This window comes from Aplidium turbinatum, chromosome 1 (genome assembly GCF_918807975.1).
Source record: "Aplidium turbinatum chromosome 1, kaAplTurb1.1, whole genome shotgun sequence".
Taxonomy (NCBI): domain Eukaryota; kingdom Metazoa; phylum Chordata; class Ascidiacea; order Aplousobranchia; family Polyclinidae; genus Aplidium; species Aplidium turbinatum.
In genome coordinates, this window is record NC_137472.1 from 25,932,555 (window position 1) to 25,958,232 (window position 25,678).

General features: G+C 37.2%; 1 protein-coding gene across 5 annotated transcripts; it reads left to right on the forward strand.

Annotated features, from left to right (window-relative positions):
• The first annotated feature begins 10,351 nt into the window (after positions 1 to 10,351).
• Positions 10,352 to 19,767, forward strand: LOC145773932 (uncharacterized). 5 transcript variants are annotated; one of them, XM_082585064.1, is made up of 9 exons: positions 10,352 to 11,974; positions 12,230 to 12,349; positions 12,499 to 12,642; positions 13,568 to 13,666; positions 13,752 to 13,805; positions 14,327 to 14,395; positions 14,566 to 14,669; positions 17,893 to 17,996; positions 18,481 to 18,620. In XM_082585064.1, exons 2-8 carry the CDS (start codon positions 12,313 to 12,315, stop codon positions 17,905 to 17,907), a joined length of 522 nt encoding a protein of 173 aa, XP_082441190.1. In that variant the 5' UTR covers positions 10,352 to 11,974; positions 12,230 to 12,312; the 3' UTR covers positions 17,908 to 17,996; positions 18,481 to 18,620. The 5 variants fall into 5 exon arrangements, with proteins under 5 accessions (XP_082441190.1, XP_082441195.1, XP_082441207.1 ...); XM_082585069.1 differs by having other exon boundaries at positions 12,514 to 12,642; XM_082585081.1 differs by lacking the exons at positions 14,566 to 14,669; positions 17,893 to 17,996 and adding an exon at positions 19,556 to 19,660 and having other exon boundaries at positions 18,481 to 18,640.
• Positions 19,768 to 25,678: the final 5,911 nt, after the last annotated feature.

Here is a 25,678-nt window from a genome sequence, read left to right on the forward strand (position 1 = left end):
CATTGTGACGCAAGAAGCCACACGACCTCGTTCGGTAGAAGTTAATTAGTTATGTGGCGTTTTGAGCAGCTACAAGGCGCTTTGACTCTTCAAGCGCACGTCTTTCAGAGTGACTTCACTGAAATTTTAAATTGCATTCTAAACCGTAGCTATAGCTCTGAAATGGCGAAGAATTTTCAAGATAAAGTGATTAAGCATGACGATCGACGCAAAAACTGGTGTGTCCGCCGTGAGACTTAATTTGTCCGCCGAGATGGCTGCTCAGATCGGACACGTTTGTCCGCCGTCAACAAAAACGAATTTCGAGGCCTGCGTCTGTTGTTTTTCCAATGGCCGACAAAAAAACAATTTAGAACTGAATGATGTATTTGTACAATTATACAGTAAATTCTGGTGCAGCCACCTTTTTCTGCTGTAACCACCCTGGTATTATCTGGTTAATAGATGGGGTGAGATGCATCACCTCGTTTTTTTCTCAACAAAGTTTGCTGGAAGGATGATGTTAAACTGCTTCGCTTTAGGACCTCATAAGCATAAGAATTTAAAAACTGTCTGATTTTCCATAGCCTACTTCCTGGCTAAAGAACCAGCGTCCCCATTACTCCCGCTTCCTCGACAATGTGCTTATCAGCTCAAGTAAAGAATATTTTTCACAGTAGTCTTGGGTGTTTCGCTAGTTAGGACATACTAAAATACATTTAAAATAGTTCCATATACTAAATATACATTTAAAATAGTTCTATATACTAAATATACATTTTAAATAGTTCCATATTTGTTTTGGTAGCCTATTACCTATGTGAATTTAGAGAGTTGGAGCATCTAGAATAGATGAACTAAAAGAGATGAAAGGTCGACCTGCAGCCGCATAGATTGGGCTGATCGATGAAGATGGCAAAGTAATTCAAACTGGATAAATAATAACCAAACTCAAACTGGATATATAAAAATGTTACCGGCGAAAAATGAAACTACAAAAATCATAGATGATGAAATTAGAGATGTCATAGCAAGCCTTCCAGATGGAGAATCAAGTGGGGTAGATGAAATTCCTGCAAAAGTTCTGAAACAATTGAGAGAAAGGGGATTGCAAAACACGACGAAGCTAATAAACAAGATCTACAACAGTGGTGAAATTCGCGATGGCTTCACTCAGAGTACCATATCAGAGTAGCCCTATCCTAACCCCAATACCAAAAGTAACGAAACAATGAGATGTGAAGAACACAGAACTACAAGTCTAATATCACGCCAGCAAAATTCTGCTACACATTATCAAAAGAAGAATAATCCTAATAAGATATAAAAAAGGATCCGGAACAAGAAATAGAATCTTCCTTCTACGAACAATTGGCAAAAGGAAAATGTACAGAATTATTGCATATATCGATTAGTAACGCATTTGACAGGATAAAACACACCAAATTACTGCAATTGCTTGAAAATTATAAAAGATGCACCAATGATGTACAAAAACATCGGTCAAGCAGAGTGCGTTTTGGAAATGTAAGGAATTTTGGGGAGATGATGTAAAACAGTGGACTGACTTGTCAAGCATCGTAGAAGTAAAAAGAGTAGCGGAAGAACGTGACGTATGGAAGAAATTGACAGCCAACCTTCATCTCGGGAGACAGCACATGACGGTGACAATAATAGCTTAAAATAGCCCTATTCGTCTATGTTTATCTTTTATCTATCTTGCAAAGTAGGATTCTCCATGCTGCTGTATGGTATTGCAAACACATCCTGCATTGCGTCGATTGTTCGCACTTATCGAAGTGCTTTCACTATTTGCTGTATAAAAGAATGAGGATTATTTCCCGGATAGCCAGTTTAACTCGTGCAGATATACACCAGGTCAGGATAAATTTGCACATGGGCTGATGAATGTCTGCATCAAAGTTTTTGTCGGTTGCACTTTGTGTAGTCTTATGCGAATATGAAATATTTTACCTTTATCCTCGGACTTGCAAAGTCTCTGATAGGTAGGGCTACCATATGTCCTCTTTTAGGAGGATTTGTCCTCTTTGTTGATGAAAAATCAATTGTCCTCCGAGGACACTTGAAAATTCTCAAATGTCCTCTTTTTTGCATTGCTATTATTAGGGCCGTTGACAGGATTTCTTGGGCCCGGTACCAATTTATTTTTGGGCCCCTTTCATCGACAATGTTATGAATATAAAGGTTGTGAACAAAGTTTTATTGATGTCGTTTAAGCATGGTCATTTAACAAATCCTGCGCAATCTTAAAATTTCTTGAACTGCAAAACTTACTATGTCTATCTAGCGGTTGCTTTTTTGAACTTTTATTTGTCACATGGCGGTAGAGTATTACTTCCCGATTCCATTGATGTTTCACTGATCATTCTAGGCTCACCAGAAGAGAATTTTTTACAGCACTGCAGACAGTCAGAAAGTGCAGAAATAGGGATAGCAATCTTCTTACCTGTGGCATTTCAGTTTTGAGTTTGAACAAATATTAGCCTGTTTATTTTGAAATTCGTGTTTCATTGGCATTGTGGGATGTAACAGCAAAGAAAAACTGTACAATCCTTAAAATTTCTGAGTGGCATGTGATGTTCGTAGACTGATCGAAATATTTGCACCATTTCTTATGCGTTGGCAATTTAGTGTGCACAGTACGATTGCAGATGCAGTAAAATGAGCTCGCTGCGCGAATTTTCTAGGACACTCCTAATTTACAGGATTATTCCCGCAACTTTAATTCCCCCAAAACGCCCATCATAAAATTCCGGACATTTGAGCATTTTTTTTAAATTCCTCCCGGACGCAAAATTTAACCCTAAATTCAGGACATGTCCGGAATTTTCCGGACGGTATGGCAACCCTAAGCTAGATCATCTCCAGTTAATATTTAAATAGAAAAAAAGGAAATATGAAAAGTATGTTTTCTGTGAGCTGTTGCAGAAGTACGCTCTCCTTGTTTAAGAAAATTGTTTAAATTGACTTTGAAGTTGACAATACGTTGCTTGCTGTCATTTCTGTAGCAAATGAAGGCAGTGTTACTCGATGACCATGTCAGATGTATTTCTATTGTTCGACTCTTGCGTTGCTTATTTGGATGAATAGACCACTAATTTCATTTTCCGAGTTCACATCCTTTGATTAGATGCTTATTCTGTCTTACACCAAAGAATAGGATAACGCTTTTCAACGGTGTGTTGCAGTATCTGTCAGAGAAAAATGTCGGCATTGATGATGCTAAACTGTTAGATCTGTAAGCTCTACACCAAAGCTAGTGCAAAGGCGTCTTAAACCTGACTCATGTTTTCTGTGATGAAAATTAAATGGACGGCAAAATGTTCATCGACTGATCTGACAAATAAATCTTGTTTTTTAGTTGTCACTTTTTCTACATAGGCCTGTAATCATCTAAGAAGATTTAAAAATTGTTTAAACGTAAAAATCCACTGCATTGTACTTGCTTACTAAACATGTTCTCTTTTTGGGTGATGAAAATATGGTAGGCCTACTAGTCCAGTCGTTGAAGGGTTTTACCTTGACTTAATTGGTGTAAAGCTGAAATTTTGCACATTGGTTCTGTTCATTGTGTACAATGACCAAAAAAAAATCCCCGTGAAAATTTTTTGGTGAAAAAAAGTTATCCGCTATTTTCGAAATTCCGCCATTTTTTCAAAATGACGGATGTACAAATACTGAATTATTCAATTTTTATGAAATTATTGTTAGTGTTGGTGCTCATTTAAAAGTAAATTTCATACTGCAATTATTTCACATTGGCAAAGTTTTGGTCCACCGTGATTGCCGGAGGAAGTTTACGGATACACGGAAAAGGGTTCAGGGAAAATGCCTGCAAAGAAATTACAATCTGTGACAAGGAATTTCAAGCTTCTGAAGCCTCCAGTATACTGTGTCAAAAGGGTGCTGATGGGATTAATGCTGCCAGTACTAATAGAGGGGACAACACTATTGCGACAGCTGGTCGATAAGTACACATAGACTGTCGTAGGCCTAAACGTTACACTAACCCAATCGATATACAGCTTAAGAACAGAGAGGAAAGTGGGTCCTGCGTCACGAGCAAACGAAGTGTTCGAATTCTGGATGGCAATTTCCACAGTAAGACTCATTGTTTGTTTTGTTGCCATGTGGGACTCGAGTTCTCACGGACAGACCTGGCTTTAGTTTTGTTAAAACAGATGTTTTTGCAAGGACTATATTAGAGTGTTGTGAGAGACGTTCTGTCGATTGGTCATTCGCCATGAAAGGTCGTATTGAATATTACGGTGGCGATTCGCATGCTGCACTGTGTTTATACCATCATTCTTGTAGTGTTAATTTTATATATGGATTTAACGTAACCTTGTAATGCGGCAGAGTATTGAGGCAAAGCGTCGAAAATCTGGGCGACCGACATTTTTGAAAAACAATTCCAATTTGGTGCGCTCTGAGAGCATTTCCAAAACAAATCAAAAATAAAAATCTGTCAAATTGTGCTTCGCCTATGTCGTGATCATACATCCATTTAATGTTTAGAAGTCATGAACAATCTTAATTTTAACGTTGCAGGACCAAAATCCTGTGTTAGACATGGAATAATAGTTGTCTAAATGTTTAATTCGTCATGAATGTTCATTCTCAGATATTCAGTTAAGCCTACACTACAAAAACTAACACTTAGGCTTAAACATTACAACCGCAAGCAATTTGTACAAAAAGCTGGATAAGTTTGCCTCCTGCGTATAGAAGCTTAACAAACTAAATATTGCATCCGCACCTGAACGTTCATTGGCGAAGTAACGTTATATCAACGCTGTAAAAAGGGCAAAGGCATGACTATGAAAGCTAGTACAGTGGCTAAAGTACATGGCGAGGAGACATCAAAAAACAGCAACAAGCTTATTGGCATTATGATGCTGTGCGTGTACCGTGACGAGATACCATTCTGACGAGTTAGTCTAGTCGCTCTAGCGAATGTACGCATTGACGTCACTGGGAAAGCACAACTAACCTACCATAACACATCTGATTGGCTAAGCAGCTGGTGACGTTTTGCAAAACGGGTGAGGATTGATTTAAACGAAGGCGTTTTTTTACATTTTTGAATCTGGGAAAGCAAGTTTGATACTTGCTTACCTGGAGCCTCAATGATTGTTTCTGACAGAAGCGTTTGCGTCAATTGGCATTTCTAGGCAAGACATGCGGTTTGGCGAGGACTTAGACTACTCACAAGCGTTACGAGTAATTCTAGTCACGAATACAGTAATTTTCAAGTTAAAATAGACGTGATAAAAATAATAAGTTAAACCTAGAATTCAGTCATTATATTTTGCATAGTTTTTGCTAAGGTAAGCACTGCTTTCCCTCACCGATCGTCACTGCTGATAGGTCATTCCTGGCAATTTCGCATACTTGTAGACTGTAGTGTAGAGGCTTTGAACCACTAACGCAGGCCCGGTTACCGAAGTTAGCAGAGTGAAGTTTCTGATTAACGAAGACTCTAAGCATTGTTGTCTATGAATCATTCTATCCACTATGCGCTCAGGGGCGCCGGAAGCGGGGGGGCGGATGCCCCCCCTGCCCACAACTTTTCTGAAGATGGGGGGCAATGGTGCCCTTTTAAAGTCATGTAAGCTACTGCACGTTTTGCAATATAACAATTTCTGCTATTTGCTTTTAGCCTAGTTATAATCTTTTATTTTTGCCTCAAAATAATATTTACGGCACAAAACTTTGCAACACAGTAGGCTACAGAGGCCTTAAAACTCGTTTTTTTTTCGGCAGCCGTCGTGGCCTACAGGGAGCTCCTTCTCGGCGGCCAAATCTGCGTGCTTGGAGGCCAAAATACAAAATAAAATTAACAATAGCACAAGAAAATAGAATTAAACTTGAAACAATGCTAAAATGATCACTTATAGCGTTGTTGAAGTCTGGGCCTGGGCGAAATCCTACAATAGAATCGTTGCACCACGCAATAACTGCTTTATCGGGATTGTAATCTAGTACTGCGGGACCATCTAACGATACTCGCACGAGTGTCTCCAATGTGGCTAATTTTAAAGAAGTTCGCCACTCACCTAGAATTCTGTTTAGCAACGAAAAACAACGTTCGACATGTGTTGACGATGACGGCAAGGTAACAAAATAAGTATTTCAATGATGAGAAGGACATTACTAAAAGAATCATAATTTTTGCAAAATGCAGTAGAACTCGGTTAATCCGGATTCGATTTGACCGGCGATTCCATCCGGATTAGGCGAAGATCCGGATTAACCGATGACGGCTCTATCAAGCCTGACGTTACCTAGATAGAAGGGTATCGGTAAAAATTACCGAAATTGAACGCATTAGTGTGGTCATCTGCCAATTCCGAGACGCACGATCACCACATTAGCGACCCAGTGATAGAGTTCTTTTGAAATGCATGTAAAATGAATGTATTTGTAGACTCTGCGTCTAACGCAAGAATTGTGTTAACACACTGGCAAAAGTTACATCTTCAGACATGCGTGTCGGAATAATCTGTAGTCACTCAAAACTTTTGAAAACAGTTACCGAAGACCAGTTTCTATGGAAAACTTACAAAAAATCACGGTCAAACAAAGTCTTCGATTGGAAAAACGTCACCGACATTACGACCGAAAATTCCACCGATTGCAGCATTTAAGACGAATGTGCGGCTGTGAAGTAACAATCGAAGTTAAGAATTTATTGCGTCACATTCGTCGTCGTCGTGTGAGCCTCTGGGGCCGAGTGTCTATCCTTTTTACCACCCCAGATTTACGATTTTCCCGGACTACACTGGAAGGCTGATAGAGAGCAGCCAGTCTTTGGTTTCATCATTCACATTAACGGAACAATAGATAAGAAATTTCTCGCAATAACCTAAGCCACGTTACGTTTTAGTATAAAATGGCAAAACTGTCGGGTAAATCCGGATTAAGCGATAGAGAAAGCACAACTTTTGTCCGGAATAGGCGAAGATCCGGATTAAATAATCCGGATAATCCAAACCCAGCTAGAAAGCTACGTATATTACACGTTGATTTTTGGGTGATTTTAGGTAGTATGGTATCTTAGGTAGAATTCAGGTGTTATTAAGGAGTTTGTGTACACCAACAAAAATTCACTTGTTCAAAAAACATTTTTTTAGAGACATATTTTAGCTATCATTTAGTATGACTAATGTGTAAATATGATTCTAGAAGTTTTATCAGGGATTATTTTGTGAATGTAACTCTTGCAAAAATAACACGTGTTTTCCACGTATATTACACGTGTTCAAAATCCTATGATTATTTGACTAATTTTTAAGGTATATAAGGTAAAATCACACCAAGAAGAGGGCATACAAAAGAGAAAAAATGTTCACCCGAGCAGAAGGATGTTTTACCGGAATTTTTTGGTATGTTGATTATATGTTGTTTCCACGTGTATTGCACGTTTCCATCTGTTGAAAAGTAACACGTGTTTTCCACGTATATTAAACGTGTTGAAGCTCTTTCGTTCATTTGGGCAATTTTTAATCTATGTTAGGTAAAACTACCTCCCAAGGACGGTATAAACAAAAAGAATTCTCCACTCAAGTGGATTGGTATCAACCACGCTCCTCCGCATTGTTTAGGATATAAGTTAGATTATGTGTTTTTGTAGGTGTCTTTACACGTTTTTATTACGTTATGTGAAAAAGGAAACTTCATGACATTTTATACTCGCAAATTAATGTGATGTTTTAACGATAGTTCTTACTGTAAATTTAAGTGGTCTCGCTTACTGATATTAAACAATTACGATCAAACAGTAAAAATAGCATAAAATAAAGTTCCTGACAATATACAGTAACTTGTTGAGGATTACTTGTATTTGTAGAAGTTATAAATTAAACCATAAAAATGCAAAAATCTAATCTGGGTCTGTGCAACTCATTGGGATATGGTACAACAGCACAGCATAGAAATCTTGAGAATTGTAACATGCCCCCTGACTCCCCTCCAAAATAATGTCTTTCACTACAGCCAGTTTACCAGATATAAGGTTTGAATAAAAATAAAGTTGAAAGGTTGCCATGTTGAAAATTTATCGCCAAAATCTAAAAATCTTGCGATTTTTGAAGACGTTTGGCTTCAAATTTATGGTTCGGCAATGTGGCTCTTTTTTGGCAAATTTTGAAAACTGATTGGGCTTTAAGTTCTTTTGGCGATTAGTCAATATGTTAAAATGTGCTTAAATGTCCGGGGAAAATTGACAGTAGAACTGCCTAGCCACCAGGCTAGATTAAAAGTATGACGTTGACTCATCTGCTGACCCTTTTTTTAGTCACCCTTGTCACCCAGTGATTGACTAGACCTGATTTTTCCGCAAAATTTTTGTAGTTTTCTATCAAGTCGCGAATTTTTTTTTCATCTGATGACGGACTGAGTTAAACATTTAACCAAAAGACTTGAAATCCTTGTAATGTCTAAAGTTGGCGAGTTTTCACTGCGTTCGGCGATTTTGCGACAACAGTTTTGCTACAGAATTATTGTGGGTCTGGCAACCCAATTTGTTGATTTAACTAATCAACTTGCTTCAGTATTACTGGTCTGCTCTGCCGTATGATTATATAAACCGTATGATGAGGCCATGCCTGCAAGAGGCAGGCATGGGAGTCGATAGTGAAAAAGTAAAGAATATTCCGATATTCAATAGTGCCAAAAAAAGTAAAGAATTAACCGATTTCAATACTAGAAAAAAAAGTAAAGAGTAAAGAATGTAGTAATCAATATTTCAGTCAGTAATTCACATTCAGTAATCACATCACATTCAGTACATTCAGTAATCAACTGAGAACTGATTACTGAATCAGTAATCAGTTCTCAGTTGCTTACTTGCTTGTACAGATTGCGTTGCTGCCCTGCGGGTTGCAGCACTGGTAGGTGGTACGGTACCGTGCTGAAAGGTAAGAATGTTTGGTATAAATCTTGATTGAAATAAGGATTATTATCGTAGATTCAAAAATCTTTCTGGTTTACAGCGCGTGGTTAGTAATGTAATTCACTTTATCAGTACGGTATGTACTGTAAAGCTCCATCTTAACTAAAATGTCGAATCTACATCGCCAGTGATTTGGAGTTGTACTTTAGCCTACCGTAGATATTTCCGAGTAATAATATGTTTTATGTAAATTGACAGTTCAAAGTGGTGCTTGGCTAGTGTCTGCTCCGGTTGTACAGGTACTAAAATGTGTAGGCAGGGCATGACAGGACATACCGTAGGACATGTCATGGTAGGGCATAACAAGGAATGGTGTGCACTGCCTGCACATTTTAGTACAATTGGTCTGCTCTGCCGTATGATTATATAAACCGTATGATGAGGCCATGCCTGCAAGAGGCAGGCATGGGAGTCGATAGTGAAAAAGTAAAGAATATTCCGATATTCAATAGTGCCAAAAAAAGTAAAGAATTAACCGATTTCAATATGATACTAGAAAAAAAAGTAAAGAGTAAAGAATGTAGTAATCAATATTAAATAAAAAATTATTCCACCACTCTTTCTGAATGCTCAAGGCAAATTGTAATAAATTGAAAAAAATTCAAAGAAGTGAATCGGCATGCTTTAACAATTACGACCCTTTCTAACAAACTGCATGAGCGCCTGGACCTAGCCTAAAAAAAAGAATGCAGGGTTCGAGTTGAATGCAATCAACCAGGGTTTCCCCGCAAATCGCTCCTCTCAATAGAATTTCAAAGTCTGCCTAACAAAATTGTGGAATTCGGTTAATATTTTACATTGTTTATTTGTAAACTTTACAGAAAAGTACCGAATATCGGATTCAACGCACAAAAAAGTAAGGCAGTGGCTATTCGACCGGCGCCGGTCTTTGAATCTGAAACACTATTTGACCGTCGTTACGTCATTATACAGTCACTTTTTTCTTTTTCTCTTTCAAAGCAAAAGACGAGAAGCGCGTAGCCTATATATAAGTTCTAATCCAACCATTTTATCCAACTCGATTTGTGGCGCGTGGGATACGTCGTCGGCTCCTATTCTAGAGGAACTGAGTTCGATACTACCCGGAAGCGTTCTTTTTTTAACTAAATTTTGACTCGAAGTGCATTTTTGTAGTCAATTTTTAATTTGAGTTGCATTACATTTACATACCATTACCATTTTTTTAAAAGAAGCATTGTATATAACTAACTTGTTGTTTACTAACTTTGTTGAGAGCAAAAATGTAATGATTCGTTTGGCAAACACGGTCACAGCAATCATTTTATTTTTCGTCATTAACGCGTCCGGAACGAAAAAGATACTAACTACAAAAATCGATATAGACCTACCAGCATGTTAATGAACGGGAAAAGATGGCAAAACCTTGAAAGGTAACATGCCTGAATGAAAAATTATGTAGTAGGCTAATTAAGTCTGCAGATTGTATCAGCTTGGCAAGTAGCGCAATGCTTTTCACATTAAATGTTATATTGAACAGAAAAATATGTTGTTTTGTTAATGTGTGTGCATTTATTTGTTGTTAGTCCAGGTTTGTGTCGGCGAATACTGTATCAATAAATTATTCAAGTTTCCGAACATGACTGAGTTCACTTTTAGCTAAGTCCTACACTACACATCAGTAAAAAATATATCGTAGCCTATATTCAAGCGGGTGGTAGGCTTGAGTGAAGAGTAATTTGGTTTTCCATCACAACCTCGAAAAAATAAAAAATAAAAAAATGTATCAAAAAAAAAAATGTAAAAAAATGAAAAAATAAAAAAATGAAGAAGTAAAAAATGTATCGTAGCCTATATTCAAGCGGGTGGTAGGCTTGAGTGAAGAGTAATTTGGTTTTCCATCACAACCTCGACTAGGTTTTGCCAAAGTTGAGCTGATACAATCTGCAGACTTTATTAGGAATAGCACCTAAATGAACAGGCGCCACAGTGCTCTGCACCTAAATATCTTGATGCAACAGTGTGCGTGCCTTAATTTGACCGGTGCCTAACTGCCTGCACCTAAAAGACGTGGACCCCAGTGTGAAGTATGACTCAAATTATCAGCTTAGTACTGTCTGTGTCATGCGTTTGCCTTGTATTATAAATATTATAAAAGAATTGACCAAAGTGCTTGCATAAAAATATGTTACTATGCTTCGTATATTTTTCGTATATATATAAGTTTAAGGCGGTTTTTTTTTGTAACGTAAAAACTCAAAATAGTGACTTTGAATTTGGGAAAAAGTAACCAAAATGTAACTTTACTCAACATAAACAAGAAAGCGAAAGAAATGGCAGCAATTCAACATAAAAAAGCATGTAAATTTATTTCAATTTGTACTAAAATCATAATTATATATAATACAAATTCAAATTATACATATTATATGTAATGTTTTACTTTCTCTGGCAGAAAGTTTCTGTCAATCAAGTTAACACAATTTGTTTCACCCCAAAAAATTACTTCACATTTACGAGTTTTTGGGAATACAGTACTAGCAATACGAACATGCATGGGCTCGTGCAAACCTAAACTCCGTATCATAGTAGAAGATATATTAAAAGTCTTGGCATTACATAGAATGTATTATAAATTCATCTCTCCAGTAGCAATGCAAGATAAATAAAAAGGGGAATTAGGCAAAAAAGTATGCAAAATAAAGTGACTAAACAAATAAAAAGTAACCTAAAAACACAAAAGTTAACTTTTGGTAACTTTATAACTTACCCCACAACCATGAAATTTTGGTTCTACATTTCTTTTGTTAATTGGTACAACTAAAAAAAGTACCTTTAGTGACAAAAAATCGCCCTAAATGACACAAATGTCGTACCATGCCTGTAAAACTTGAGAGAAGGGTAAGCTCTTGCCTTCCTAATAATTGTCAATCTGTTTTGAATTTTCATTTCAGGAAAGTAATCACTTAGTGTCAAGAAATGGCAAAATATACAATTGTTGAGTTTACAGGGGAAAATGCTGTTCAGGTTGTACCAAGTCCATGGACAGTTATAAATGAGGTGAGCACCATTATTAAGTTGATGGACGACATTGGCTTAGTGGTTAATTTAGCTGCAAAGCAAACATTGGTAAATTGTTTGAAAATTTATTTTATCCAGTTTTGTGTCTTTGTTCAACAACATAGTAAAACCAATTCCACTTTTTGACAGGTGTTGATCTTGTGTATTTTTAAGCTAGTACAGTATACCAAATTCACTTAACTGGTTTATAAATGGCGTACTGACTGCTGGTATTAATTGCTATTTACTTTGCAGACTACCAATTTAGGTCATTGTTATTGGCCACCATTTAGAGCAAGCTACCACGTTAAAAAATGCTCAATTGTGGATAAGGAGAAATGGACATTGTATGCAATAAGAGTCCTGGGTGTAATGGTAAGAAATAATATATTTTTATATTGCTACAAATTTTGTGTTTATGGCAAGAAGAACGTTTTGTAGTCAATTTCTTTATGACAAGTATTGATAACTTTTGCATGAAGTAAATTATTGATAACCTGATAACTATATTTAGTTTAGTCTAGCTGTTTATTTTTCAGATGACTATAAAATTGCTTTGGCGATGTCAGAGCAAGCAGAATACACTTCGAACTTGGAAGAAGAAGATCTGACCATCAGAAAGCGTAGGAAGAGAAGAGTAGAAGTCCTAAGTTCTTCTGACTCTGAAGGTTGATGATAAACAATTGATAAAATAGTTAAGAAAAATTTATTGAATGTAGTTCTATATTTAATTTCAAATTTAATGTAGTTGTATATTTATGGATTTACAGTCACTAAACAAAGATATCAACACTCAACAGTCTGTTCCCCCTACAAGAGTTCGTCAGTAAGTACCTCCCGACGAACCCTCATAGAGGGAAACAGACTCTTGCGATCTTACTTTAGTGATTGTACATGTATAAATATGGCGCAAAGCTGTTTTGTGTTATTTCCCGAAAACTTTAAGCTACACAGTTCCATATATACAGAGAGTGGTCAACCTACTTAGCACAGTAAGTTGATACTGGCTGAGGGAGAGACGCTGAAAACAATTCCGTGACAGTACATGTACAATCTTACAGTACACCCTTTGTTTGACCATATACCTGTGCTTAAACAAGTAGATATTATTAATGGAAGAGGGTAATTGGTTTTAGCGGCCCTCCCTCAGTCAGTCTTAACTGTGCTACCTAGTACCTACGTTGATTACTGAAATATCATAGACTGGCACAGTGGCACTGCTGTCTTATCTATATAGAACACTGCGTTGCAGTCAGTGTTGGATCTGTTTCTGCCCAGATTGCTTTTTTTTGCTGAGACTTATTTTATTAACCTCTGTTGTTAATCATGAAACGTCATTTGACAACTGTTTTTTTTTGTTTCTGGCTGAGACTTTTTGGTAAATAACCTCTATTATAAACTAATTCCTTTCAATATACATATGCCGCTGTGGGATTTTAGAAATCTTCAAAAATGGCTGTCGATTTCACCGAGTCGAATTCTCCGAAATAGATTGTCCCAATAGTGGCAGACGGATTTTTTAATGCTAGGTACTACACAGAAAACATGTTCGTTGTAATTTGAAGTTTACGATAAACTTCATTTTTTGTTTAGATAGCGATGATGATGAAGGACATCAGACAAAGAGGCTTACATTGAACTCTTCATTTTCTTTACCGATACCGCCACAATATGAAGACTGTACTCCATCAAGTACAGTAATTTTTCATAATTTCCTACCAATCTCTGCAAAGTTGAAACATGTCAATTAAATAAGTTTTTTTCTTATTTACACCAGGCAAGCCAGGATCGAGTACTGGAAAGAAACGTCACGCTCCATCTGAATTGCCATGTATGTATTTGCATGTATGTGTATTGCGGTTGAGATGACAATATTTTCTACATGGTTATAGCCAAGCCTATTCTAATCTGTATAGCAGTATGGTATTAACATGAGCTGACAACTTTGGTGTAGCGTTAACGTGCTGGCTTTGGAATCGAGAGGTGTCGAGTTCAAAACCTTCCAACACCAGATTGTTTCCTTGGGCAACGAACTTTACAACGATAACCTCTACCCAGTAATCCATCAGGAGTGATGGGTAGCATTAAATTCCAGTCACATTATTTATAAATCCATTTGGAAACAGTTATACAGTCGACTCCATGGTGGGTGCAGACTGCAGAAGTTGTTCTACGCAGTGTCCTCTATTATTAGTGTGCAAGACGCTTTCCCACTTAGAAGGATAAAATGCAATCAATCATATCTGGGAATGTTGCAAGAGATTTGTAACATAATTTTTATTCAAAATATTGAAGAATTAATTAGCAACTGTAGCCGGTTACACCACTGTATTCTACTAATAACTTTTTTAGTGCGAAGTCTTGTGTCGTCACATAATAGACGGAATTTGATCACCGACGAACCATCTCTTGCACTAACTGGTGAGTGGTATGCTATTCTTGAGCGTGATTAGAATACAGTGCTACTTGATACCTTTTTCTTGTACAATGTACCCAGCACAGTTGTAGGCTACTCAATACAAGTACTTGATTGTAATTGATTTCAAACTGTTAAAGTTTTGACCGCATAGCTCATCGCAAAAATTTTACAGCATTTGAAACCACAACGACGAGAAGGCTTGACAAAATTGAAATGGACCTAAAATTTTTAAGTGCAAAGCTGATCAACATATTGGAGAACCAGCAAACGCAGATGGTATATTTGCACAAGCTGAGTACTAGACCTCCCCAATCCCCGGACTTTCTTTTGTTTTCATCTATATTGTGACTTTTCTGCATGGGTTTTCAGTGCTGATTTCAAAAATATGCATAAAAATTTTTTTCGATCAACATCTGGGAAGTTATTCGCTGTTTCTTGGCAACAACTTTTCATAAAAAGTACAAAAATCCCCTTTAAAACCCCTTTACTTTTAACCTAGTATACTGATATCTAGATTATCTGAAAGCATTTCTTCTCCTGAAGGATTAAAAAAAAAAATTATTAAAATTGAACAATTGGTACCAGAGTTATGATCGTTTAAGTACCCAGATTACGCAGTCACGCATGACTGATTTTTGTTAATTTATTGCCAAATGATACTAGAAAAATGGTAAAAGTTGCTGTCAAGGGGTTTTTGGGGGTAAGGAGTTCAAAAAATATATTAAAAAGTGTCTCAGAGCAACAGAAAAAAAGTTATTAATAAATTGATACGAACAGTCACGCATGAATGATTTTGTCGCAGTCGCTTCATTTCTACAACGAGATGTATTCCTTAGGCACCACAAACGTTAAATGCCTTGAGTCATAAACAGTATAACGTGGAACCGATCATCTCAATGTAGCTAACATCTGGGTACCCATTGCACTAGATGTTAGAGTACACGCTTCATTGCTCGAAAAGAGCTCTGATCAAGTGTAAGATGGTCACAGTCCGCCACAATTTCAATAGCATCTCTCACCCAGCATAATGTAGTCTATGTATCTAAATCATGTGGTAAAAAAATAGATTAAGTCAGCTGAACTTAACGATAACCTTCTGTAATGAATTTTAGGTTTCACTATTGATCAGTTAGCATTTACTACTTGTATCTTGTATGATTATATAACGTATTGTATACACTTCTGTCTAATATTCCATGTGTATTCATTTATCCATCATGGAGCTAAGGAAGAGTAAAATGAACAATGATGGTTTGCTTGGTAATTTGCAGCCTTTAAAACATTTGAAGGAAGGACAATTTAGACCAACTACTGGAGATGTTCTTTAGAAATACATATATCATCTTCAATTAAATCCTCGCAACCACCAGAGTGGGAAACTCGCAGCTTGGGATACAGCAGTATGTCTAGCAAAAGTATGGCAGCCTGCTTGCATTCCACTGATGACAAAACAAAATATCCAAAACAAAATTATTCATTTGGTTGATGAATACAAGAAATACAAACATGCCAAAAAGGAATCTGCTGCCTTAATTAAATTTCGAGAAACACTGACAACACTATTTATGATATCTGCTAAGAATGCCGAAAATCTTATTAACAAAAACAAAACATAGCTACCAGAAGATAAGGCAGAAGGTATACAGTTTCTTAAATTACTTGAAACAAACCAACCAGCATCTCTTGGACCTCTTGATAAAAAGAGGTTGAAATGCTTCAAGAATTATGCATTGAAGAATCGAATAAAGGTAATAACTTATGATGTATGTTTGTTCCTCAGTGCAGATTCGACTTAATTTATTGGGAAGATGACGAGGAGAGTAAATTAAGTCCTGAGGTAGATGGCTGAGAATCTGCATTTATCTGTAAAAAACGTCTTGTTTATTCATCCGTATCAAAAATTAATAGATATGTTACTTTAAAAATCATTGGGCTGTTAAGCATACTGGGAACAAACATACATCATACTTTATTACCTTTAAGTCGAATCTGCACTGAGGAACAAACATACATCATAAGTTATTACCTTTATTCGATTCTTCAATGCATAATTCTTGAAGCATTTCAACCTCTTTCTATCAAGGGGTCCAAGAGATGCTGGTTGGTTTGTTTCAAGTAATTTAAGAAACTGTATACCTTCTGCCTTATCTTCTGGTAGCTATGTTTTGTTTTTGTTAGTAAGATTTTCGGCATTCTTAGCAGATATCATAAATAGTGTTGTCAGTGTTTCTCGAAATTTAATTAAGGCAGCAGATTCCTTTTTGGCATGTTTGTATTTCTTGTATTCATCAACCAAACGAATAATTTTGTTTTGAATATTTTGTTTTGTCATCAGTGGAATGCAAGCAGGCTGCCATACTTTTGCTACACATACTGCTGTATCCCAAGCTGTGAGTTTCCCACTCTGGTGGTTACGAGGATTTAATTGAAGATGATATATGTATTTCTGAAGAACATCTCCAGTAGTTGGTCTAAATTGTCCTTCCTTAAAATGTTTTAAAGGCTGCAAATTACCAAGCAAACCACCATTGTTCATTTTACTCTTCCTCAGCTCCATGATGGATACATGAATGCACACGGAATATTAGACAGTAGAACTGTATACAATACGTTATATAATCATACAAGATACAAGTAGAAATGCTAACTGATCAACAGTGAAACCTAAAATACATTACAGAAGGTTATCGTTAAGTTCAGCTGACTTAATCTATTTTTTTACCACATGATTTAGATACATAGACTACATTATGCTGGGTGAGAGATGCTATTGAAATTGTGGCGGACTGTGGCCATCTTGCACTTGATCAGAGCTCTTTTCGAGCAATGAAGCGTGTATTCTAACATCAAGTGCAATGGGTACCCAGATGTTAGCTACATTGAGATGATCGGTTCCACGTTATACTGTTTATGACTCCAGGCATTTAACGTTTGTGGTGCCTAAGGAATACATCTCGTTGTAGGAATGAAGCGACTGCGACAAAATCATTCATGCGTGACTGTTCGTATCAATTTATTAATAACTTTTTTTCTGTTGCTCTGAGACACTTTTTAATAAACTTTTTGAACTCCTTACCCCCAAAAACCCCTTGACAGCAACTTTCACCATTTTTCTAGTATCATTTGGCAATAAATTAACAAAAATCAGTCATGCGTGACTGCGTAATCTGGGTACTTAAACGATCATAACTCTGGTACCAATTGTCCAATTTTAATAATTTTTTTTTTTAATTCTTCAGCAGAAGAAATGCTTTCAGATAATCTAGATATCAGCATACTAGGTTAAAAGTAAAGGGGTTTTAAAGGGGATTTTTGTACTTTTTATGAAAAGTTATTGTTAAGTAACAGCGAATAACTTCCCAGATGTTGATCGAAAAAAAATTTTATGCATATTTTTGAAATCAGCATTGAAAACCCATGCAGAAAAGTCACAATATAGATAAAAACAAAAGAAAGTCCGGGGATTGGGGAGGTCTACTGAGTACTTCGGCTGTTGCAGACCCTGAACCTGTAGATGTAAACCTGGCGCCATTTCGTGATGTCCTAAACTTTGAAGAGTTTTGTGGCAAGTTGGACAATAGTCAAGATTTCAAAAAGAACTTGGTATGCAGACATTATATTTTGAAGTACTTTACTTCGGCTATGTTTTTTCTTCGACATCATCTGCTTTAATTATCACTAATTTTTATTTAAACCATAGAGAAATAAAACAGAGTAGCCTTAGCGGGTTTAACGTAATGTATTACACACAAAAATATAACATAATTAAAATAAACTCTAACGTTTTCGACACGTACGTGTGTCCTCACCAGACAGTAGACCATGTCGTCCATGACTGCCCAATCCATCAACCACCACGTGGAACGCTTGGCCTGAAGACCCTGGATGACGAGACTGTCGAATGGCTGATGACATTATGCCCAAACATATAGTCCGGAAAAGGACAGCTCATACGACGAAGAAGATCAGAACATTGCAGATTTTAGTAATTCCTGATGAGGACACACGTACGTGTCGAAAACGTTTGAGTTTATTTTAATTATGTTATTTTAATTAATTACCAAAGCTTTATAACTTTTATTTGTAGACTACTTTTCTCTGTGCGCTCGGAGGAAGAAATCCAGCAAGTTGTCTACGCTTGATGTTGAGGAAGATTGGGACAAGCGAACTTTGGTCCCAATATAGTTTGAAGGGGAAGAAAGGGAAAAAAGCCCTACAACCCCTTTCTATTTACTCCGTTATCACAAGTAAGCCATCACGTTAGCAATTTCGTTACCTTTTCCTGTTATGGGAGTGTTCACAATTGACATCAACCACATTATTTTCCCAACAATTTCAATTCTGTAGAGCAGGGTTACTCAACTAATGTTAACAATGTTCCAGGTTGACAAGTTGAACATTTTTAGCAGTCCGGTAAATAAGTTCTTTTCCACGCAACCACGAAAGTTAAATTATCTGTACCAAACCACTTTTTGAGGTAAAATGTAACTCGCATTGGATTTCTGAGAAAGTGTTGGGGAGTCTGGATGTCGCAGCCCCTCAGCAACTAGGATAATCTCAGTAAAAATTGCTTCCTCCCAGTAGAAATCTGTTTAAAAAAGCCCTGAAACTTGGCAATGAGGTTATTCTTCCAAAAGCTTAAGGTTCACCATCAACACCCAGAAGGTCCGAATTCGGACCGCGATCCGCCAGTAGAGTAGCCCTGCTGTAAAGTGTCAACCATTAGCTGTTGACAATAATTGTGAGCGCTCCTTAATTATTTTATATTATATTGTTTGATTGAAATACAACTTCTAAATAACTAAAGAGATATACTGTGATATACTAAAGTATGTCAAATTCATTCATTTTTTTATTTTTACGGCGCGGTACGTCATAAACATACTTTACCTAATGGTTTTAAAGATAAAAAGAAAGATTAATGAATACCTTTTCTTTTTCAGAATGTTGGCTTACACTAAACAAAAATGGAAAACTACACCAACTTGATGGTGCAATCACGGATTTTTTAACAAATGCTCCAAAGGGTCTACAGGTAAATATAAGAACGTTTATCAGCGATTAAGGAATTTTCATTTAAGCCTAAGTTTTTATTTATTTGCCTAACGCATTTTTATCCTCCCGAGTACGCTGCTAGTGTTTACACTGTTCTTGTTTTTCAGAAACACAAGGAAAATGAAAACAAGATCATGTTGGAACAGGACCAACTCTGCGAGCCGGACGGGGAAGCGAGCCAATTTGAATGCTGACCTGACATTCCAACCTCGTGTAGGCTGGCTCGTCTACACCGAACATTACCATCACGGCCTCACGTACAAACACTAATACAACCGTTGAGTTTTTCGCATTTTAAATACATGTTCTTTGATGTGTAGTTTTTGAAGTTGAATACATAGATAGCTGCAGTTAACAAGGACGATTTATACTGCAATTGATAAAAGTAATGGCACACAATACGCATAAGTTTTGTAGATTACAAATACAAATGTATTAAATTGTTGATTTCAGATACGCGGAAATTAAGTAGAGTGTGGGTGTAAAACCACGTAAAATCCACCACCAAATCTACGTGTAATACACGTGAAATAGTGTCGACACTTATACGTGTATTATACGTGAAAATTAACCTAAAATACACGATCCAAGGAACGTAGAATCTACGTGTCAGATACGAGGAAATTAGGTGTAATGCGAGTGTAAAACACGTAAGATCCACCACCAAATATACGTGGAAAACACGTGTATTAGTGTTGTCAGATACGCGGAAATTAAGTAGAATGCGGGTGTAAAACACGTAAAATCCACCACCAAATATACGTGGAAAACACGTGTATTAGTGTTGTCAGATACGAGGAAATTAGGTGGAATGCGGGTGTAAAACACGTGAAATCCACCACCAAATATACGAGTAATACACGTGAAATAGTGTCGACACATATGCGTGTATTATACGTGAAAATTAACGTATAATACACGACCCAAGATACGTAGAATCTACGTGTAATACACGTGAAATTTCTAGCTGGGAAGCTGTTTCTTAAGAAAAAGATTACAAATCATTTGTACTTTCAGTTTTATCCGGATTAGGCGAAGATCCGGATTAACCGAATCCGGATTAACCGAGTTCTACTTATAATCAAAAAATGTTTTCCCCTGGGATGTCAACTAACCTAGTTCTCCTTTTTAATAAAGATTCAATGTCCGACAACATCGAATCGACATAAAAACGACAATATTGCCAGCCGATGTAAATTAGCACTTCGGATTAAGACTTTGTGAAAATAAACGTCGGGAATTACAAACAAGACTTACAGCGCTGGTGATCGCAGATGGATATATTCCATCAATATCGTAACAAATATTTCCGCACAATACAACAGTGGTGATTACGAAGCGCCGACCTAATTTTGCATCACTCTTTGATACTACATATTTTCGACAGTTAATCCACGATCATTCTATTGAGAAATTTAACAATTGGCTAGAAGAGACCGGCGGCCAAACTTGGCCGATTGAGTAGGTAGCACCGGCGGTCATTCAAGCACTATCCCAGGTAGCAATAGTCGGCGTGCAGCTGGCGTCATCAGGGCGGCGAGCGCTCACATTGGCGACATCGAAAATCGTTAGCTGTAGGACAGCGCCTCACTGGCGAATATCGTCATGATTTTTTTTCTGTAAAGTCATGACGATATTCGCCAGTGAGGCGCTGTCCTACAGCTAACGATTTTCGATGTCGCCAATGTGAGCGTTTTCTGCTAGCTTCGCGCCGTCGACTTTCGAGCGAGAGACGCGCTTTCGATTTTCACTCGCTTTCCGCTGGCAACGCGCCGTCGAGTTTCGTCAGATGGTGTTGGTTTCGTACGAAAGGCCGAGCTTCGCGCTTGATTATACCGTTTAGTTGCGCTTGATTGAAGTCACGTGCCATTTCAAACACGCGGTTGAGCTGATTTGAAGAGCCTGTTTGTCTGATCAATTGTCTTTTGCGCTTGCTCACTTATTTGGTAGACTGCTGTACAGTAAAGCTTACTTTGCACTTATTTTGGTGTACCCGGTTACGCCTACAGCATGTAAGAAAGTGTCGAAAGAAGGAACTGTGTCCTAGTCTATTGTGTTTTAACCTTAATTACATGAAGATTTAAGAAAGCTAACAAACGCTCTCTTTTTGATCTGGAAGAAAAGTTAGAAGAAGATGCGGATGTTTTGGCAGCTATTGTAAGTCACTGTACTCATTTGTTATAACTTACACTTTTATGCCACAAGCTACATGTGCGGTAGGCCATGTCGGAATAGGTACATGCAATCCTATTCCGACATGGCTACACCAGCCTTATGTCATGCAACAACCGATCAGTTAAATTCTAACATGACGTGTTGACAAAATATTTGTTATTGCACCTATAAAGTAACTGTTGTCATATTAGTTACATGTTTGTTTTCGCTTTGCAGGTGGTAACTACAGTAAATCATACTCAAAAAAGATTAGAACCTCCCAGACAGCAAAATCCGTCATTTTTACATTGATGTGACGTCTGCGGACATTGAACCAATGTAAAAATGACAGATTTTGCTGTCTGGGCTTTTAATTATTCAACTGCTCAGTTTCAATTTTTAAAACTTGTTTGTTTTGCTCTAAATGCTTCCACATACATTTTGTGTGCAGAAATAACTTAGTTTGTAAAATAGAATCATGTTTATTAGACCAATTTATGATGATTTTTAAAGAATAACCTAACGATTAACCAATATATAGAACGTGTGGTTGTTTGGTTTGAGTTCACGATCTAGACTTCGCTTGTTACCTTGTTCAGTTTTAAACTGACTATTGAGTAACGTGTGGATGTTCATTTAACAGCGATGGAAAATAACAACGGTTGGAAGAAATGATTGCACGGAAACTGTGTGGAGAGTTATGCGACTTTTAATGAATGACGATCTGGCCGTTCAGTTTAATTGGAGTGGAAAAAACGAAAAAACTACCTTTCTTGATCTGAAAATAAAAAAGTGTTATTTGGTAAGTTTGTATTTATATAATTGTATATTTAAGACTTAAATTTTAAGTTTAAGTAGTTTTACGATTTTAAAATAATCTTATCCTTAAATTTCAAAATCATTTTACGATTTTGAAATTTAAGTAAGTTTTACAAACTTACTTAAATTTTAAGTAGTTTTATGAGCTACCGTCAGTAATAAGTGCTGCAATGCTATTGCTAACACCATGCATACTACAATACGATGGTGGAAAATGCCAGGCTTCTTTGTTTTTATGAATGGAAGTTAAATATAAATCAAATCAACTGAGGATTGAGAAATTGGAAGATTTATCAAGGAATGGAATATTTTTCTGTAATATAAACGTTAAAATGTGACAACGTCCTGTAATATATCAGTTTCTACTATTTAGCCATGCCTTCCCAATATCACATGCGTGGTTGTTGTTGCAGGATAAAACACGGGTTTCAACAGCATCTTATCACAAACGATGTTTCAATAATGCTGAGTATTATCACTGATGAATTATATTAAACCCCTTCCCCCACCGATGTGACGCTAACATAACGCTTTACATACCCCCCCCCCCCCCCCCCGTCGAAGGCGTTACGTAATATTTGAACGTTTCCTAATTACAATTTTTTTTATATTACTACCCGTCTTGCTACGTCATAGGGGGGCTTATACAGTACATTTAATTGTAATGAACCCTCTCATGTCCTCGTGCAGGTTAAGGATACTTGCCATCGGTTCGATCCCTAATAATGAGTTAGTAGTGTAATTAAGTTGTTGTTGTGAGCGAAATTGTTTTCACAGAGAGCTCATATTGTATTATTACAGATGTGATTCGAAGGCAAGCCAAGGCGACGGACAAAGTTATCAAATCCGCAGTGAAGCGGTATTTGAAGGCGGCTGGTGACGTAAATGAAAAAAAAAGAACCGGGCAAACAAAATTTCCGGCGCAGATAAAAATTCGGACGCTACATGAACGCTATCTGTTTTTTGATTGTTTGTTGACCTTTTAGTGTTCTCTTTTAACATCTTGCTGCGAATTATTATTTTTGCGTGCCTCTTAATTCGGTTTGCTTCCTTCGTACAGTAGTTGCATTTGGGGACAATTTTATCCCGACAAGCTATTGCCAAACACTGTTGTGCCGTCTATTTACTAATATTAATTCTTGTAGTGAAGTCGAGTTTAATGTTATGAATCATTTAATTAATATGTTTAATGTTGTTATTCAAACGTGTTTTCGGAGGGGTGTTTTGCCGCCAGTCCTAATCCCTAACATTAACCCGAACCAAAGCTCTTTGGCGTCAAAACGACCTGTTCCCATTTTTTTTTATATTTACCTAATGGATGTCGGAACGCAATAATCACTCATGATTGTTGGTATACTGCATGTATCCTACGTGGATTTACATTTTTTTTCATGCAATGGTATGTTATGAGGGTTTGAATTTTGTGCTATCTGGCTTTGAAGGTTGCCAGCATGACAGCCACAACAGATGTGCAAACGAATATGCGTTATGGTCGTCGTTCAGGCGCCCTTCCCTATAATTGTGGTTGCCGTGCTGGCAACCCTCAAAGCCAGACAGCACAAAAAACTCATTAATTTGAATTTCCATGCTGGCTACGTATTAATCTTTATTACATCATAGAGTACAGTGGAATCAATAGTAGTGTTCTTGATGTTGCTGTGTATTTTCTTCCAGTGCTGTGATTTTGACGTATTGCAATACCTATCATATACTGTATGCTTATATAATTATGATACTGTCGTATGTAGTACACAATTGGTTTCTAACCGGGAGTAAATTTTACTTACCCCTTACCCTAGGCCTAAGGTAAATGTTGCAAGCAAACATGTTAATCAAACTCATTATAGTTTGGAAAACCAAGAAAGTTTTTTTTAATATAATTTTTTGCTTGAAAATTATTGTTTTGCGAAAACTGTCAAAATTCACTTTAACAGCTGCTGGGCTTGTACAAATAATCTCATGTTTATAGTCTTTAGCTTTGCTCTCACATGGCTTGGATTTGTAAATTGTTCTGTTATTTGTATTACAAATGATCAGAAAAACCGCCATTCATTATTACTGAAACATTTTTTAGCATAGTATTACGAAAATGGAGCTGTGGTAAAACAGTGTATTAAAAATCTTCATTGTTTTCGTTGTTTTACATTCTTGAATTGCGTCTCGCTTTAACCACAAAAAGACAATTAATACACGAAATGCTTCAAAAAGTTTTAGTGTTTTGTTTTGATAATTTCGCAAACAACAGCTGCTGCTGGTGGCCGAAAAAAAAGGGCTTCAGCAGGGCGACATTCGTCAGTCCAGCGACAGCGCGCGCAGCCGCAAAAACGTGCCAGTAAGTTTAGCGAAATTCGTTGGCGTACAGACAGCGCACCGTTAACTAACTTGAGCGACTTTCGCGATCGAGGCGCTTACGCACAGCCGACTTTATTGTCGAATTTCGCCAGCGTTACGCCGGCTATGCGATGAGCAGATCGGTGGCGGCTGGCTGGCGCGTCGCCAATAACTTCGCTAGCGTGGAGCTGGCTAGACGCCAATCTTTGCTACTTGGGATACCTAGCGGCCATGGCCGCAGGCTGCTTTAAGGCTTGACAGTAGGTTACATTATTATAACATAGCATGATGCCCTTTTTTGTATACCGGACACCAAGCCTGCAACCAGGGGGGGCATTTGCCCCCCCCGAAATTTTTTGAAAAAATTTTAAGTGATGAAAGTCCAGCAAGTGCGATTGATGCGGTGCCAACAATAGAATTCCAAAAAGAGTTTTATCCAAACATTTACAAATTCTTGATAATTTTGGCTACACTTCCAGTCACAACTGCTTCTGCAAAAAAAACATTTACCTGTCTACGACGCTTGAAAAGTTACCTTAGAAGCACTATGGGGCAGGACAGGCTTTCTGGACTAGCTCTCATGCAAATCCATCGTAGGCTACTCAAATTCCAAGCGCGGAATTGGCGTTAAACGAACTTGCCAAATCAAGTAGAAAGTTAGACATTATGCTCTAAATTAAAATGTCATTTTGCATTTGCAAAGTCAACTTCTTTGGGACTACAAACATAAAAACTTGTTGAGCCAACAAATGTTTCAAGATTGTAATTTGTAATTACCGTGTTGAGTTTATTCATATGTAGCCTATCTGTTCGTTTATGTTGATGTAAATATATGTTATTGATTAATTTATGACTCCAGTCGTGCCAATGCAGTTCGTAGTCTACAGATGTTGTATTTTATTTGTAATCACCTGAACACATTACTG